General features: G+C 38.2%; 1 protein-coding gene across 2 annotated transcripts in view; it reads left to right on the plus strand.

The window, feature by feature from the left end:
- The window catches only part of GABRG2 (gamma-aminobutyric acid type A receptor subunit gamma2), a 99,001-nt gene extending 88,658 nt beyond the window's left edge, over positions 1-10,343 (plus strand). The window contains exons 8-10 of one of the 2 annotated variants that reach the window (XM_007071445.3): positions 4,382-4,587; positions 6,606-6,629; positions 8,136-10,343. In XM_007071445.3, coding sequence (XP_007071507.1) covers positions 4,382-4,587; positions 6,606-6,629; positions 8,136-8,411 — 506 coding nt within the window. In that variant the 3' untranslated portion in view covers positions 8,412-10,343. The remainder of the gene's footprint in view (positions 1-4,381; positions 4,588-6,605; positions 6,630-8,135) is intronic. The other variant, XM_037907730.2, reaches the window with a different exon arrangement.
- The last annotated feature ends 5,690 nt before the right edge of the window (positions 10,344-16,033 follow it).

Genomic DNA, 16,033 nt, shown 5'->3' on the forward strand with positions numbered 1-16,033 from the left:
CCTCCCCAGTGTAGACCAGGCCTTAGATGGCAACTGGAATGTATGTCTCTTGTCAAGATATAATGTGAGTCAAGCAACATTTGCATCTCTTCCCCTTTCCCCTTTTACTATATTGGGTCCTGCAAAGGGACTGCATACTTCAAATAATTGCAGTGGAAGCCTGCACAGCAGTGAGTTTCAAGAGCACCTGGATTCCATTTTATACTCAAGATCTTGCATATTTTGAATAGCTAGTTGGAAATTCATCCTTTTTTGCCATAACAATGTTGGGGAACATTTTTTCTGATATTTGAGCAGCTTGGCTTTTACACAAAAACATCCAATGCTGTCAATATAGTCAATGCCAAGGAAGAGTTAATCTGGCCAGTTATCCATGTAATACCATGAACAAAGGTGAACAAAGGTACATGCATGGCAGAGGTGTATGTATCATGTGTGAAGACCTGAGCTTTCTCTGCTGAGGTGTCTCATCAGGGTGCTGCGAGATCTCCCCTGTCACATCTGTACTGGCCATTGTAGTGCATGTAGAAAGAAAAGGAGTACTTGTGGCACCTTAGAGACTAACCACTTTATTTGAGCATAAGTTTTCGTGAACTACAGCTCACTTCATCGGATGTGACACATTCTAAGGTGCCACAAGTACTCCTTTTCTTTTTGCGAATACAGACTAACACGGCTGTTACTCTGAAACCTGTAGTGCATGTGTATTCATGAAGAAAATGGATATTTACCCTCCTTTCCCTGCTTAATAAGAATGGTAGCAGAAACAATGGATTATTGCAAAAAGATGTGACGTTCCCTCTAGAAAAATGGATTCCATCCTTTTTCGTTTGATAAATGCACAATAGCCTAACCCCCAGTTTCCTTGTATGAACATCTGGTTCAGTAAAGGCCATACATGCATGACAGAAATTTATTGCCCTAAAGGATAAACCTATTTTTATTATCTTGCTATCTGGACATTCTTTCTTTTTACCAAATCTCATATGTATGTCTCAAAAGCACCAAAAATCAGCTGTTCTTTTACCTCTATTAAGAAGTTGATGTTAGTTATAAGGTTTGTTTTTGTCTGTATCTAAAGAGTTATTGTTCACCATGTTTTGGCATCTCAGTTGTTTGTATTTTAATTCCATACTTACTTCTGTATGATTATGTGTTTTAATACCTGACTGTTTGCTTATGTGACCTCTCCTGGCCCCCCTGCTCCCACAAAAAATATTCAGCTGTTGTCAAAGTTATTGTCTCTGAACATCACCCATCTTCAGACAGCCCTTTGCAGAAGGCACACACAAGGCCTATACACCATATAAGACCTATTTTAAGGTCTTAAATTAAACTGTGATCCTGCAATTTACAATGCACAGCCAGCCTGCTCCATTGATTTCAGCAGGGTTCGGTGTACTTCCAGCAGTCTGTCTAGCAGCTTTGTAAGTTTCCCTCAGGGATAAACTTCATCCCTGGCGTTTACTTCACCTGCAGAACGGGACATATCACCTTTGAAGGCAGGCATGTGAATATGTGCATTTCTGAAATGTACCTGGAATATTTCATGGCAGTTTTTATCACATGATTTTATACTAGTGATGGGCAAACTTCTAAAGCCCCAAGTTTGGGTTTCTTTCAAGTAAACCCCCCAAAAATTAGACCAGCCTTCTAAGAATCTCTAAACCTCTGGGTCTGGCAAAAGTAGGAGGGAAACTTCACAGGAACAGAGTCCTCTCAACTATAAATCAAATGAATTTTAAGTTGTCATCAGAGTTCTTATCATATGTTGTCCCAAAAGTCTCTCATGCAATTAGTTACAATTAGCAATTTCTACATGAATTGGCCCATTAATAAGCTAAGAGATGGATAAATATAACTTGTTTCTAAGAAACAGTTGATGGCACTAAAAATGCAAGGTAAAATTATGTGGTTAGATGATAAAATTGTGGCCACCCACTTTTCACTTTCAGAGACCTGGATTTGAGTCCTGATAAGTGAAAATGACTTTAGATTTGCCAACCTAATTTTCAGTTCAGCGCAAAAACACAATACAGGTTAGCCAAACACGACTGTAAAGTTTTTTCCAATGGAGACTCAGAACTGGATTATCAAGGATTTGCAGGACAGAAGGTTTTAAAATAATGTTGTATGTGTGCACAATCAGTAAATGAATTCAATTATTTTTGAGATGTACAACATGGACCAGATTCTCTATTGAGAACTGGCCTGTTTACACTATTCAGGAGGCTTAAAGGGACCAGAAATTGACCACGAATGGGCAGCAGAGAATTCCCCTGTTAAAAGGAAACTCCCTGTTGCAAATGTGCTGGATCTTGGCTTTGTGCCAGTCATTCCCTACCAAAGGGTGTGATGGGGTTCAAGGGTGGGAGTGGGACAATCCAGACCAGTGAGGGATTGTATCACCACTTGCCCTGCAACCCTGGGTGCTTTACAGTGCTTTGCTGCTGGAGCTCCCAGCTTGGGATTTGCTTAGCCTACCTACCAACATTCAGATCACATCCTGAGTGTCCATATGCTAGACAGGCCTGGTTCAGCAGCTCTGACTACAGCAGCCTGTCTACAGCCCCAATCTGGCTTCCACCCACTTTGGTTACAACCAGAAAGGTGACCCCAACACACTCCCAGTCCTAAATGTTCACAGAACTGTGTTTTCTGAAATGTCCAGCATTCTCTGGGACAGTTTAGAGAAATAATAAGGTTCATTTCTTTCCTCTAAAGACCCAAAAGCACATCACAATTTATTAATTTACCTGGGATAAGTACACCCTTCCAATTAAACACAGCACAGAGTTATGTTTTGTTTTTACAAAACAAAACAAATTTATTAACAATGGGACATAGATCTGTTTAACAACTCCCCCTCACCTTCCAGGATTACACACTTTAGTCATAATTCTAGCATACATACATCCAGAACTCTTAATACCCCACCGCATACATACATCACAGAAGAACATTAATGATCGGTGTGTTGTTAGTTTTTTAATGATACCTCACAAGACATATTTTGTACAAAGATTATTTCAATTGTGTGAACACAGAGGTTCAGGGTGTGAACACAGAGGTTCTTAATGTCATATAAAGATCAGCAGAGATTCTGTCATTTTGTATGTGGGTTTCAACCATGGGAAACCATCATTGATGTTCACCTTCAACATTATACAGAAGAAGTCACTTCACATACATACAAGTTCAGTCTCTATTTGATGATCAGTGTTGGCTTTCAATTCTTGTGTGTGGATGAGCAGTTTTCTGTACTCAAAATATATAGGTATTCATAAGGTAAACTCAAAATATAAGAATGTAGGCAGGTGTGAAGGCTCAAGCTGACAATTATTTATTATAATTTGAGGTTTTGTAATTAGGGGAAAATGTTAATTTCCCTTATCTCTCCTATTTTTTTTTTTTTTTTTTGTATTTTCAATCCATAAAAGCACAAATGGGGATTAAATTGTGGGGTTTGTTTTTCTGTTAAGTCTTTATGGGCCTGATCCAAAACCCATCATAGCCTTTGGGAGTCTGTGCACTGATTTCAGTGGCTCTGAATTAGGCCCTATAGAAATTCTGATTTTGCATCAAAAACTTTAAAATTATAAAATAGTCCCACAGACGATAGATTAGTTACAATTAAGGTGAATTGTCAGAATTACAGTGGATACTGAGGTGCAAGTTTCCCTACATATTTGATTGTGGTCAGTTGGTCATTGCTATGAAGAACAGATACAAACCCCAATGAAAAGAGTGGGAGTTTTGGATTGCATCCTTAATCCCTCATTTAATGAACATCAAACTCATTCATATAAGATATTCATCTGAGACGTTAAATAGAGGTCTTGGCTTTTTGTTGACATTTAAGATTCTAGCCCCCCTTTTTTTCCACTTTTTTTTTCATAATACTTTCTTGAGAGATTTTAGGCATTTCCACTTCTTGTAATAGCTTCTAATACTTTTCTTTGGGTATTTCAGCACTGCCCAGAAACTGAAAATGAAGGAAACTTATTTCAACATAAAGAACCTTCCAAAAGTTCAGTTCTAAGGATGGACAAAGTTGTTGAGGATGATCTTTTTTTCCCCCAGTTGAGTTTGGCTACCTCTGCTGAAAAGTTATATTTTTTCCTAATATTCTTCAGGTGCTACAGCATGGGAGTCCCTTTGTAGGAAACAATGCATTGTAATTCGTATTTCCTGTGACTGCCTGGAGTCTCTCACTGAATACACAAGTCCCTCCTGCTTAGCATGCTGCTTTTTAACACTCTCACTGTATGCCAGGACTCCAGGGCATCCTTCAAAGCCAGTCAGCATGTGGCAAGTGACAGAATTACTTTGTCACCTTAAATAGTAACATTTTTTTGGTTCAATTCTGTCTCCTTACCAGGTATTACAACTGTTCTGACAATGACCACCCTCAGTACAATTGCTCGTAAATCTCTTCCCAAGGTCTCTTATGTGACAGCAATGGATCTTTTTGTGTCAGTTTGTTTTATTTTTGTTTTTTCTGCACTGGTGGAGTATGGGACCCTGCACTACTTTGTCAGCAACAGAAAACCAAGCAAGGATAAAGACAAAAAGAAGAAAAACCCAGTATGTATTGTTTTACTGTCAAGACTGAAAACTTCCCTATATAAATCTCAGTTATGTTTTCTGAGAGAGCATTTAAATCCTACTTTGTGTTTGTCTTTTCGTTATACTGTGCTATAGCTGTAAACCATTCAGAGACAAAAATGGGAATACAAACTCAGTCAACCATGGGGAATGAATAGTTGATATATTACAGTTGTCTGGGAGCCTAGAGATTGATTTCTTAGTGGCAGGCTCCATCTAACCAAAGTGTTCTGGAAGTTACAACTATTACCCAAACCAGGCCTTCATGTTATGGTAAATAGAGTCACTGATATGAGAATCAATTTCTCTGTCTTAGCTCTGCCAGTATCTTGTGACCTTATACAGTGACTTCCTGTTTGTACGCTGAAATGATTATCTTTTCTTTACTGCACAAGGCAGATTTAAAAATTAAGCTATTCTATTTTTTATTGCTGTCCCTATCTTGTTGCATGATTATCAAAACTTCTTGGTCACAATGGGAATTTTCTCCGTTAGATTCATTTATGTAGGGAAAAATACCTGTTTATGTACCATTACTTCATGGGGAATGACAAAGGCAATGTAAAGAATACAGAGCACTTGAGTGTTTAATTTTTATTTTCAAAGCACAAAATGTATATTTTGCAAATCCCTGTCTCTCTTTCCTTTCTATTCTTTCCTTGTTTTATTTTCCTTACTGTACTCTCTCTCCTGAATCCCTTTTTTATTTCTTACCTCAGAATGTGATTCTATTAACACGTATAGCGTTACCTGCTAACAGGAACAAGTATATGATAACAGCCTTTATAACAGCTGCAGTGAAGGCCACTGGAAATCCCCTGTTGTCAGTGCAGTATTTGCAGACTATTTGGTTTCAGTGAGGTTGGTACCTTACCCTTCCATGCTGAAGCAAAACTCTGTTCTTCTAGAGCAACAGAATCTAAGTGTGTGTGGGAGGGAGGGAACTAAAAGAGACAAAATACAAAAAGGAAGAAAATGCATTTGAAGTTTCTCCTCTGCATTCCCTCTACACACACTCATGGTACGTGGAGTACACCAATAGAAATTTTCAAATGTACCTAAATCAATTGGACTTGAGCACCTAAATCCTTTAGAAAAAAGAAAAGGAGTACTTGTGGCACCTTAGAGACTAACAAATTTATTTGAGCATAAGCTTTCGTGAGCTACAAAATAAATTTGTTAGTCTCTAAGGTGCCACAAGTACTCCTGTTCTTTTTGCGGATACAGAATAACACGGTTGCTACTTTAAATCCTTTAGGCACTTATGCATAGGAGAGCAAATACACAGGAGAGCAAATAAAGATTAACATTTTTGTCATTGTAATGCACAGTTTTATCTTATTGTAAATAATTTTGTTACATTAATTAAAAGCTTGTCACTAATCTGCTGATTTACCAAAAAGAACAAAACAAAACATGAATTTGTTTGTCCTGGATAAATAACCAAACAGAAGTCATGTAAACAGTAAGGCTTGTGGGCACTTGGGGACATTTACAACTGTTTTCTTCAGTCCAACAGAAGATTATGTTTTCTTTCCTCAAATCAGAAGTAGGGATGGGCCTGATACTAAATCAAGGCTCAAAGAAACCCTGAACATTAGGGTGGAGAGTTGAAGGGCCAATTTCCAGTAGCAGAGACTTTGATCCTGAATGTAAATCCAAACTTTGCAGATAGCCCTTAATTTTAAATGGAATGACCCAAATGACAGCTCTTAATTCCCCTGAACAATGAAAAGATTGAAACCAGGTTCCCTATTTTCTGGCTTTGTCCACTTTAATTACGTCACTGAGATGAGAGAAATATTTTCTTGTCCGTAGTATAACAGAGTTTCTTATTTAAAAGGCTGTCCCCCTTTCCTGTTTATAATTTACTTCTTTTTTTACCTGCTATATTTTTAAAAAGTATCTTTAATTTATATTATTTTTTCTCTTTCTTCCTCTTCTTTCTTTCTTTATTTTAAAAATTCTGATTCTCTTTTCTGTCTGCAAAACAAAAGCTTCTTCGGATGTTTTCCTTCAAGGTATAAAGTTTTTGGAATGGAAATTTACTGCATGCGACTGCTGAATTTAACTATTAGAGCTTAAATGAGATTATTTCTTTTTAATTAGACATTTAAGCATTCTACTCAGGACAATATCCTAAATAAGTAGAATGGCTACAGATTTCTAAACAAATTTGTAGAGTTGATTCAGCAGCCCGAACCCTGACTCACTCACGGTTTTGAACTTGAAGTTCAAGAGAGCCCAACATTTTTGGATCGCATGAGTTAAGAGAGCCTAATGTGTTTAAAGCATCTGTATTTCTCTCTTTATCAATTACCCATGGATCCAATACCACCAGCCACACTAAGCACCAGTAATGTACCCTTTTAGAACTCAACTCTGACCCCCTTTAATCTTTGTGGTCTAATTTAAATAAGCAAAACCAAAATCTCTTCTAATGATGAGCTGTTCAAAATTCACTGTCATCATTAATTACCTGTATGGTGTTCTTATGTCTAATGTCAGAGTTTTGAAAGGGTTTTAAATGCATACATTTTCTAATACTGTCACTGGATCCACATGCTGTTGTTATCCAAAATGGCAAATATAGATAGCTGTATACTACATCTGACTCTGATCTTCATTCAGAAATGCAGAGATTGAGTTTGAAGGGGGAAAAAAAGAAGAATATTTAAGCTGAAGCGAATAGAATTGACATATTCTGTGGAAACTGACATGTCGTAATTTTCCAGAATCATAAAAAAAATTGGCCAGGTGTCAGCCAAAAGTTTGGATGGCATGCATTATGCAATGCTATGTTCACCAATTGCTCGAGATAGTTGAAAATGCCTAATTAATTCAACTTATAGCAAATGTACATACATGTACAGCTACTGTATACAGTGTTGGACATGTAGAGGCTTCCAGATGGTGAACAATGGTAGATGCCGAGCTGTATGGATTAATAAAAGCAAACTACTGGAGACTATTACATAGACTGTTCAAACCCCTTGATTCAGATCAACCAGTTAACATTCTCTTCGCTCTTTTCAGCAAATTACAGTTATTTGCCAGTGCCGAAGCATGGACACACTTTTATTAAAGAAAATCCTGCATTTCCAGTTGATTACCGCAATTCCTTTCATGTGCAACATCAATAATTGTCTTCATATATCATGCAAATACTATATAAAAGGCAAAAGCAATCCAAATTGCCATTAACTTGCATTCCTGAATGTTTCCTTTACCCTCTAAATTTTAATTTATTTGGCATTAAACCTACCTACTCATATTTATTAATATGTAATGTTAATCTGCATTGCTTATCTCAGAATTTAAGCTATATATATATGAAAATGTTCTTTTAATAGTTTAAAAATAAGGATTTACTATTAGAGCTCCTTATTCTTTAGCAGGTCCCTATTTACCCCTAAGTAGAACCATCCTTTGCATAGACTGACCATTAGTCTAAATCAAGTTTTGTTATGAAGATTGTAACAATCTCTTTCTTCCTGCTCCCATATTTTGTCCCTCATTCATCACAGGCACCTACAATTGATATCCGACCAAGATCAGCTACTATTCAAATGAACAATGCCACACACCTCCAAGAAAGGGATGAAGAGTATGGGTATGAGTGTCTTGATGGAAAGGACTGTGCCAGCTTTTTCTGCTGCTTTGAGGATTGCCGAACAGGGGCGTGGCGGCATGGAAGAATACACATCCGTGTTGCCAAAATGGACTCCTATGCCCGCATCTTCTTTCCAACTGCCTTCTGTTTGTTTAACCTGGTGTACTGGGTATCCTACCTTTACCTTTAAAATCAGAAAGGAAATAGGTGATATGAGCCTTACTCACTGAATTTCTTAGAGAGATGGTTTCCTTTTGAAGTCCACTTAAAGTATTTATGACACGCTTTATAGTGGTCTGAATTCTCTAGTGCCATAACCCAGTAAATATCAATCATATCATATTGTTCGTCTAAAACTATCATATAATTATTGTGATTTAAACAATTCCATTCAATATGTTTAAGTGATTTGAAACAAAAAATAAAGCAGGTAACATGCAACTCGACCAGCTGGAATAGAAACAAATAGAGCATTATTGGGGGAAAGGGAGGGAAACATGCCAACTTTAATTAATAATTGGATATTGTCATTTCAATCATGAGTGACTGAGGCTAGAATTTCAAAGTAGAGTACTGTACAGTTTGTTAGCATCTACTATAAATATGCTATATCTTTGTCCTCTGTGGGCTTTTCTTTTTGGAAGAGTCATCTTTCACCTTTCACTTCAAATAAATGTTAGTAGGCTAGCAAAGTAACTTTCCCTCTCAAATAAAAATAGACATTTCACTATGCCTTCCCTTTAAGAACACATGTACAATGCTGTAAATATTTCAATACCTTGTAGTACTTAAAGTCTCTAGTGCATGCATCTCTTTTGACCAAAATAAATGAAGCAAAGGTACCATAAATTATTGTCTTTTATTTTGTGTCTCTGGCTGTGCTATTGTAACTGAAATGTGGATAATTTTTTTTCCCCTGGAAAAATTGCCCCGCTCCCTCATGCATGGAAGATTCAAGCAGACAACAACACTTTCATGTAAGACATTAGAGAAGCGTTAAGGATTGAAACAAATAACATGTAGACAGAACAATCTGTATGACCAATATAATACTTAGTTTATAAAGTAACTGTATGTGTTTGCTGCTGTTTTAGCTCTCATTTTCCAGTGACAACATTGTTATGTCTCAGCTGAATTTGCAATTATTATACAGTGCAAGATCATCTGTGGTCTTTTAATACATATGTTTTAAATGAATCTTTTCCCATATTGAGCCTGAACTTTGATTATTCTTCTCATGCAGGGTGTTTTGGGGAAATAGATTGTAAGCCCCTTGGAGCAGACACCATCTTTTTGTTGTGTGTTTGAACAGCACCTAGCACACTGGGGTCCTGGCCCATGAGTAGAGCACCTAAGTGCTACAGTAATACAAATACACTAATAAATAAATAATAATAATAATACACAATCAATTTGAATTAATCAGAAGGATTAGAAACAGCTTTGATTCTTAGCAACCACAACAAATATTTATTCTCTAGGTAAACTTCAGGTTCATTTTGGTTCATTATATTTGCACTATGTAGACACCTATCATTCCCCACCCATTCATGTTTCTGAACAGCAATATTAGTCAGCACTGCTTTTTGTTCTGTGTGTACCTTTCCAAAAATACAGACTCTAACCCCGGCTAGCACACAATTTACAGGTAACCTTGAAACAATAAAAGGAAATGAAGAGTGTCTTTGCTAATAAATCATATGTGCATAGCTTATGTGTATTAAAAACTATTTAACCCACCTGGGTGAATCTTGAAACTCATTTAGCCAGTGGTTTTCAGAACCTGTATGATGCTCAATTATGCAATGTTAAGCACATGTAAATATTACTGACATTTTTTTTTTATTGTCAAAGATGTAAAATGTCAACTCTAGGAAAATGGGTTTGGAGTTTGCAATGAGAGCTGTATATGTATGTTATTACACAATTACTAATAGATTATATGGAGACATAAAGACAGTTTTCCACTGTTTGTATAGTTTTGGAAATAAACATGTATAGAAAGATATAACTAATTCTTGATCATCAATTGTTCCTTGTCCAATGTATTTGACAACCTTTTAATAAAGGAACTGCACACACTAGTGGACTTTTTCAATAAAATTGCTGCACTCCACTCTCCAGTATCCTTGTGGTTACTTTGTTAAAAGTAGCTTAAAGCATATTAGAACAGTATTACGGTTTGCTCTCGAGAAGGCTTTATTTTTAAACTGCCTAGATTGTGAAATAATAATGATTTAGCCCCCAATCCAGAAAGCATTTATACATGTGCTTAACTTTAAGTATGTGAATAGGCTCTTTGACTTCAAAATGAGAAAATGGGCTCTTGAAGAAGTGTTTGCAGGATCAAGGCCTTAAAGTAGATCACCACTTTAGGTTCACCCCACTCTTGAGAACCAGTGGAATGGATGTATTGGTCTAAGAAAGGATATTAGTTTGATACTCCATCTGAAAGTATGACTACACAAGGTACATGGCAGGAGCAAATCAGGCCAAATATTGACCAAAATAAAATTATTATGATTTAGGATTTACTATACTAGAACAGATCACTCACCATCATCAAGCCTGACATCCTTTATCCAGTAGTAGACAATAAATATTTTAAATAAAAGCTAATACATTCCCATTTCAATAATGCATCAAGCCTTCAAGTGTGTACAGTGATACAAGTGAAGAAAATATCCCTTTCGGGACCTTGTGGTAACCATATTACACCTGAAGCATGAGATTTGAGTATCCTTATCTCAGCATGTATAGCTACAGGAAGGGGGGAAAAAAACAACCAACCATCTCAAACACTGCCTAACAGCCCGGATCCTAGTAGCCTTAATTGGGCTGAGTACTAACTTACTCCTCAAGGAACCTGATTAGTTTCACTAGGACTATTCACAGAGTAAGATACTAGTCAGCAGTAGTAAGGGAAATAGAATCTGCCCCAGAGTGAGCAGGAATAGACCCGTTCCTCTGAACATGTGCTCTGCTGCTTATTCAATACAGACTCAAAGGTAACCTTTGTATTGTAATGTTAGGCTACCAAAGCAAACATGAAGCAACAAGCAAAGTGACATTTCAATGGACTCAGTGAAGGTTTTTCTGCTCTCCACAGAGATCAGCTGCAACAGAAAATAGCCAGCTGTCTTCCAGGGAAGTGCTTTGTCTGTTGACTGAATACACTTGCTAAAATACATTCAAGCCCAATATGGCACAGGCTGCCACTGTTGCACTGGGACACCTCTAAGGATGTCCATATGGTAGGTAAGAGCATGGCCAAGAATAATTATTTCTTTGTTATTTGTATTCCGATAATGCCTAGAGCCCCCAGCCAAGATAAGGCCCTATTGTGCCAGTTGCTTACAGATGAATAGCATGAGAACTTGTCCTAAAAAAACTTGAAATTATGTAGAAAAGGCAGACAAAGGAGCATTATTCTTATCCCCATTTTACAGATGGGAAGCTGACCACAGACAGACAGAGTGACTGAACTTACGTTTTTACCATTATTAATGATAAATGAAAATTCAGTTCAAAATTGTCCTTGCTTTGGGCTCACTCATCCCACCTGCCTCTCTGATCTCATTACCCACCATCTTTACCACCCGCTCACATTAATTCTCCCTCAGCAGCATCCTGAATAGGCTGGAGAGGAACAAGGTAGCAATAGTTGAGGACAGGAACGTGGAGGTGGCAGTAGTTAAGATGTGAAATGATGAAAGCATGGGCAAGGATTTAAGCTATGTGGCCATGGAAGAAAGGCCAGATTTAGAAGCAATATGTAAAAAAAAAAATCAGCAACATTTATAAGTGGCCTGAATATGCTGGTCTAGTGATAGGACCAAGTGAAAAATGAAACCAAGTTACGGGCCGGTGGTGGTGTCATCCATGGTAAATAAATAACGGATGTTGACAAACCATTTCATGAAGAATCCTCACCCAGAGAGGGCAGAATCCAACTATACAGATGCATTTGTAATGAGAATAAAGCAAATGCAAGAAGCACAAACCAAACCAGACCAGTCCTAACCAAAGCCTAGGAGAAACAATAATATTTTAAAATGTCTGTGTGATCCTTAATACAAGATTTCAAACTGCTTTTCAAACAATGATTAATTAAATCTCATGGAAGCCTTCACAGATTAATAAGTATCATTATGTCAGTTATTGGCCTGATCCTCCTCCCACAAAAGTCAAAAGCAACGTTCCCAATGATAACCACTTTGGGTGCTCACATTCAGCATATACAGAGAATTCCATGCATGAAAAGCTCTGAATTCCCAGCTGACACATCATTGAGGGTTGCTGGGTTTTTTTAATTTTAATGGCAGTGATTTCTCTTGTAGAAGAGAAAGTTCATGTGCTTTCGGGCATCTTGAGTACTAATGTGTGAACACTGCGCTACAGTTCTGCTTACAAGTTAACGCCCTTTTGAATAATTCACTCCCAAGTGTGAATTTCTTCAGAAAAGTAAATAAGATTGCCTCTTTTATAGAAAAAAAAATCTGAGGACAGCAAGAGTGCAAAAGCATCTCTCATTTTGCCTTATATAAAATTAATATCTATTATCAAAGAAAGAAAGTTAATTAACAAAGCTTTAATTCACTCAGTATCAAAGCACATTAAAAGTATTCATCTTCACACCAGGCACGTGCTTTGTGCTGCTAGCATAATGAAATCTATATCTGATAAGACCTAGTTTTATCTTACTACCACTCTGTTTTTCCTTACAGTTTAGAGATGAGAGCTGTAAGATGAACGATCAATGCCAATCTTTTCTTTGGAGGATGAGGTAGAGCTTCAGAAAACAAATCACCTTAATTGATTCACAGGGAAAAAGGCTGATCCTTTGTCATTTCATTCCTAACATTCATATGACGAACATACATGAAATAATCCATCTATCTGGTTACTGGTTACTAATTGCAGGTTTCCCCATAAAAATATTAACTTAGATGGGTTATAAACTGGCTTCTTGGAATGCAGTTTTGTTCAATAAGGGCTCCTTTACAGTGTGAAAAGAAGTCTTGCAAAGTCAGCACTCTTCACATTATGTCAGGATGTCTCTTTTATATGAGAAACAACCTGCAAGCTTGTACTGAAAAGAACACTCCACAAGGTCCCTTAGGTTTTTATATTATTTTCAGTGCATCTCTACACACTTAAAGCCATGGAGGGCTAAGGCTAGAATGGAAAGAGTTTAACAAATCCACCAGCCTTTTCCATTTTGTTAATCTCAAAAGTCTATCAGAGGCCTTACTAGTTCTCAGTTTCCTATTGGCTATTCTATTAAAAGCTGTACTTCTTTAATCTGCTGCCAGAATGAGGTTTCTTGTGGCAATGATATATTCATATGACAACGGCAATGACATATGCATTTTATTGGGTCCACTTTCCCTCCCCCAACAGTCACACACAACCAATACAACTCCAGTGGCAACTCTTGTTGTTCCTTACAGCTATACTGAATCTTCTGCACTTAACAACAATTATAATAATAACTTAATTTTATCCCTTGAAACAATACTATGAAATAAGTTTTGAGAAATAATAGGTGAACTTTTAGGAGCTAGTGGACTAGATCCTAGGGCAGTGATAGGAAACCTGAGGCCCATGGGCCACACGCGGCCGATCAGGGCAAGCCGCTGTGGGGCCCCAGACTGTTTATTTACATTTGCATGGCCGCCTGCAGCTCCCATCGGCCAAGAACGGTGAACCACAGCCACTGGGAGTTGCGGGTGGCCATGCAAATGTAAACAAACGGTCTGGAGGCCCACCAGCAGCTTGCCCTAATGGGCCGCATGTGGCCCATGGCCCGCAGGTTGCCCACCACTGTCCTAGACTATCATTGATGGAGCTATAGCATAGGTCGGGGCACATATGTGCACAAGTGGCTTTGTAGTCTTTTGATCCTGGTGTCAGCTCTGAGCAAGGCAGGCTATTTCCGCACTGTGTTAGGGCAGATATGAGGCTGTCCTAACTTATACCAGCTGTAAACATCCTAGATTGGCCTGATGTAGTGCCAAATAAAGTCCCATCTTTCTTTATGGCCACCCCTCCTTTTCCCTGCTACAGTAGTAATCCTCAGTGGGTTTGGAGCCTGACATTTCCTTTCCATGAATGCTCATACCACCTGAATGTTTACAGAAAGCAAAAACAAAGGAGTTTGCATGTGGACACAGTGAATTTATTTTAAACTTTGTGAACCAATCTGTGAATATTTTTCCCCTCCATGTTCTCTAGTTTCAATAATTTTTCAGAGTTTCTCATGCAGCTTCAACTATTTGTTAGGGAATATACACACATAAGCAGAATGTACCCTGCAGGGTTCTTAAGGGGCTTCAGAATGTCAGGGAATCTTGGATGCAGACTAGCTAGGCACAAGCTTACCTTACAAATGATAGAAATATAGGATCTTGACAACTGGTAGTGAGGAGTACTAATCATTTTGTTAAAAATGTATGGAACAGTAACACAACATTATTCCCACACTCTGATTATATTAATGGAAGAAGTTGAGAGGATGGGATCTGACAGTCCCCTCAGGGTATTAAAGAAATATCAGCTCTGCAGTTATTTCTGAATAAGTATGCAGAACAATATAACCCAGATATCTGCTTAGGAAATGGATATGGGCAATAAAATGTCCCTCGCCCCCATTCTCTATAAATAATTGTGAATGTATATGCTTGCATAAATTTGGTCCCTGAATTCCTCTTAAACAAAGGAAAATATCAATTATACCCTGAATCCTGCATAAAGAAACAAACACAAAGCCAAAACATTGATCCAAGAATATGATTGAATGAAGACCCAAAGGAAATTTCTAATATTATTGAGAATCACTAAATGGCACCATCACGGGTAGTTTTATGAGTTCTTTTTAACTGACTGTGAAGGCATTTAGATCCTGGAGAAATGCTTCTTCCTAACTGTGATGCAATTCTTTTTAGAAGCCATGCTCACCACCAGAAGGACCTGTTCACTGTCTTACTGAATTATTTCTTAGGTGCTACACATACTGACTTACTGGCACCCGAGCTATCTAAGACACTTAGATCCAATGGCGGTAAGACACTGAGCAGAACAGAACAATATACCCAAGCAAATAAATAAATAATGTCCAAACATTCTAGAGCTGGGGAAAAGTAATTGAATTATTTATTGCTAACAAATAATCCAGCAATTTATCGGTATTATAATTTTATTATTATTTGTGGATCATTTGTGAAATGATCCTGGTTTCTAGGAATATTTCCAATATTCATAAATATTTGCTGAATACTCTGGACCAGGGATTGGCAACCTTTGGCACATGGCCTGCCAGGGTAAACCCCCTGGCGGGTCAAGCTGGTTTGTTTACCTGTTGCATCCGCAGATTCGGCCAATCACAGCTTCCACTGGCCATAGTGGAAGTTCGCCGTCCCAGGCCAATGGGGGCTGCAGGAAGCGGAGGCCAGCACATCCCTTGGCCCGCGCTGCTTCCTGCAGCCCGCATTAGCCTGGAGCGGTGAATCACGGCCAATGGGAGCTGTGATCAGCCGAACCTGCAGACACAGCAGGTAAACAAACCAGCCCAGCCCACCAGGGGGCTTATCCCGGCAGGCTGTGTGCCAAAGGTTGCCGATCCCTGCTCTGGATCAATGTTCAGACTGTGGCTTGCTTGCAGACTGTTGACTTCAACTATTTGCTCTTGGAGACGGTCTATCCTTTGCGCTGGGAGTAGCTGCCTTGGAGAGAAACTCCTGCCCCAGTGCAGCCATGGCCCAGGTTCACACCACCTCTCACAGATTTTATGATGGGTAGTGTTTACAGCAT

This window comes from Chelonia mydas, chromosome 8 (genome assembly GCF_015237465.2).
Source record: "Chelonia mydas isolate rCheMyd1 chromosome 8, rCheMyd1.pri.v2, whole genome shotgun sequence".
In the NCBI taxonomy this organism is placed as follows: Eukaryota; Metazoa; Chordata; order Testudines; family Cheloniidae; genus Chelonia; species Chelonia mydas.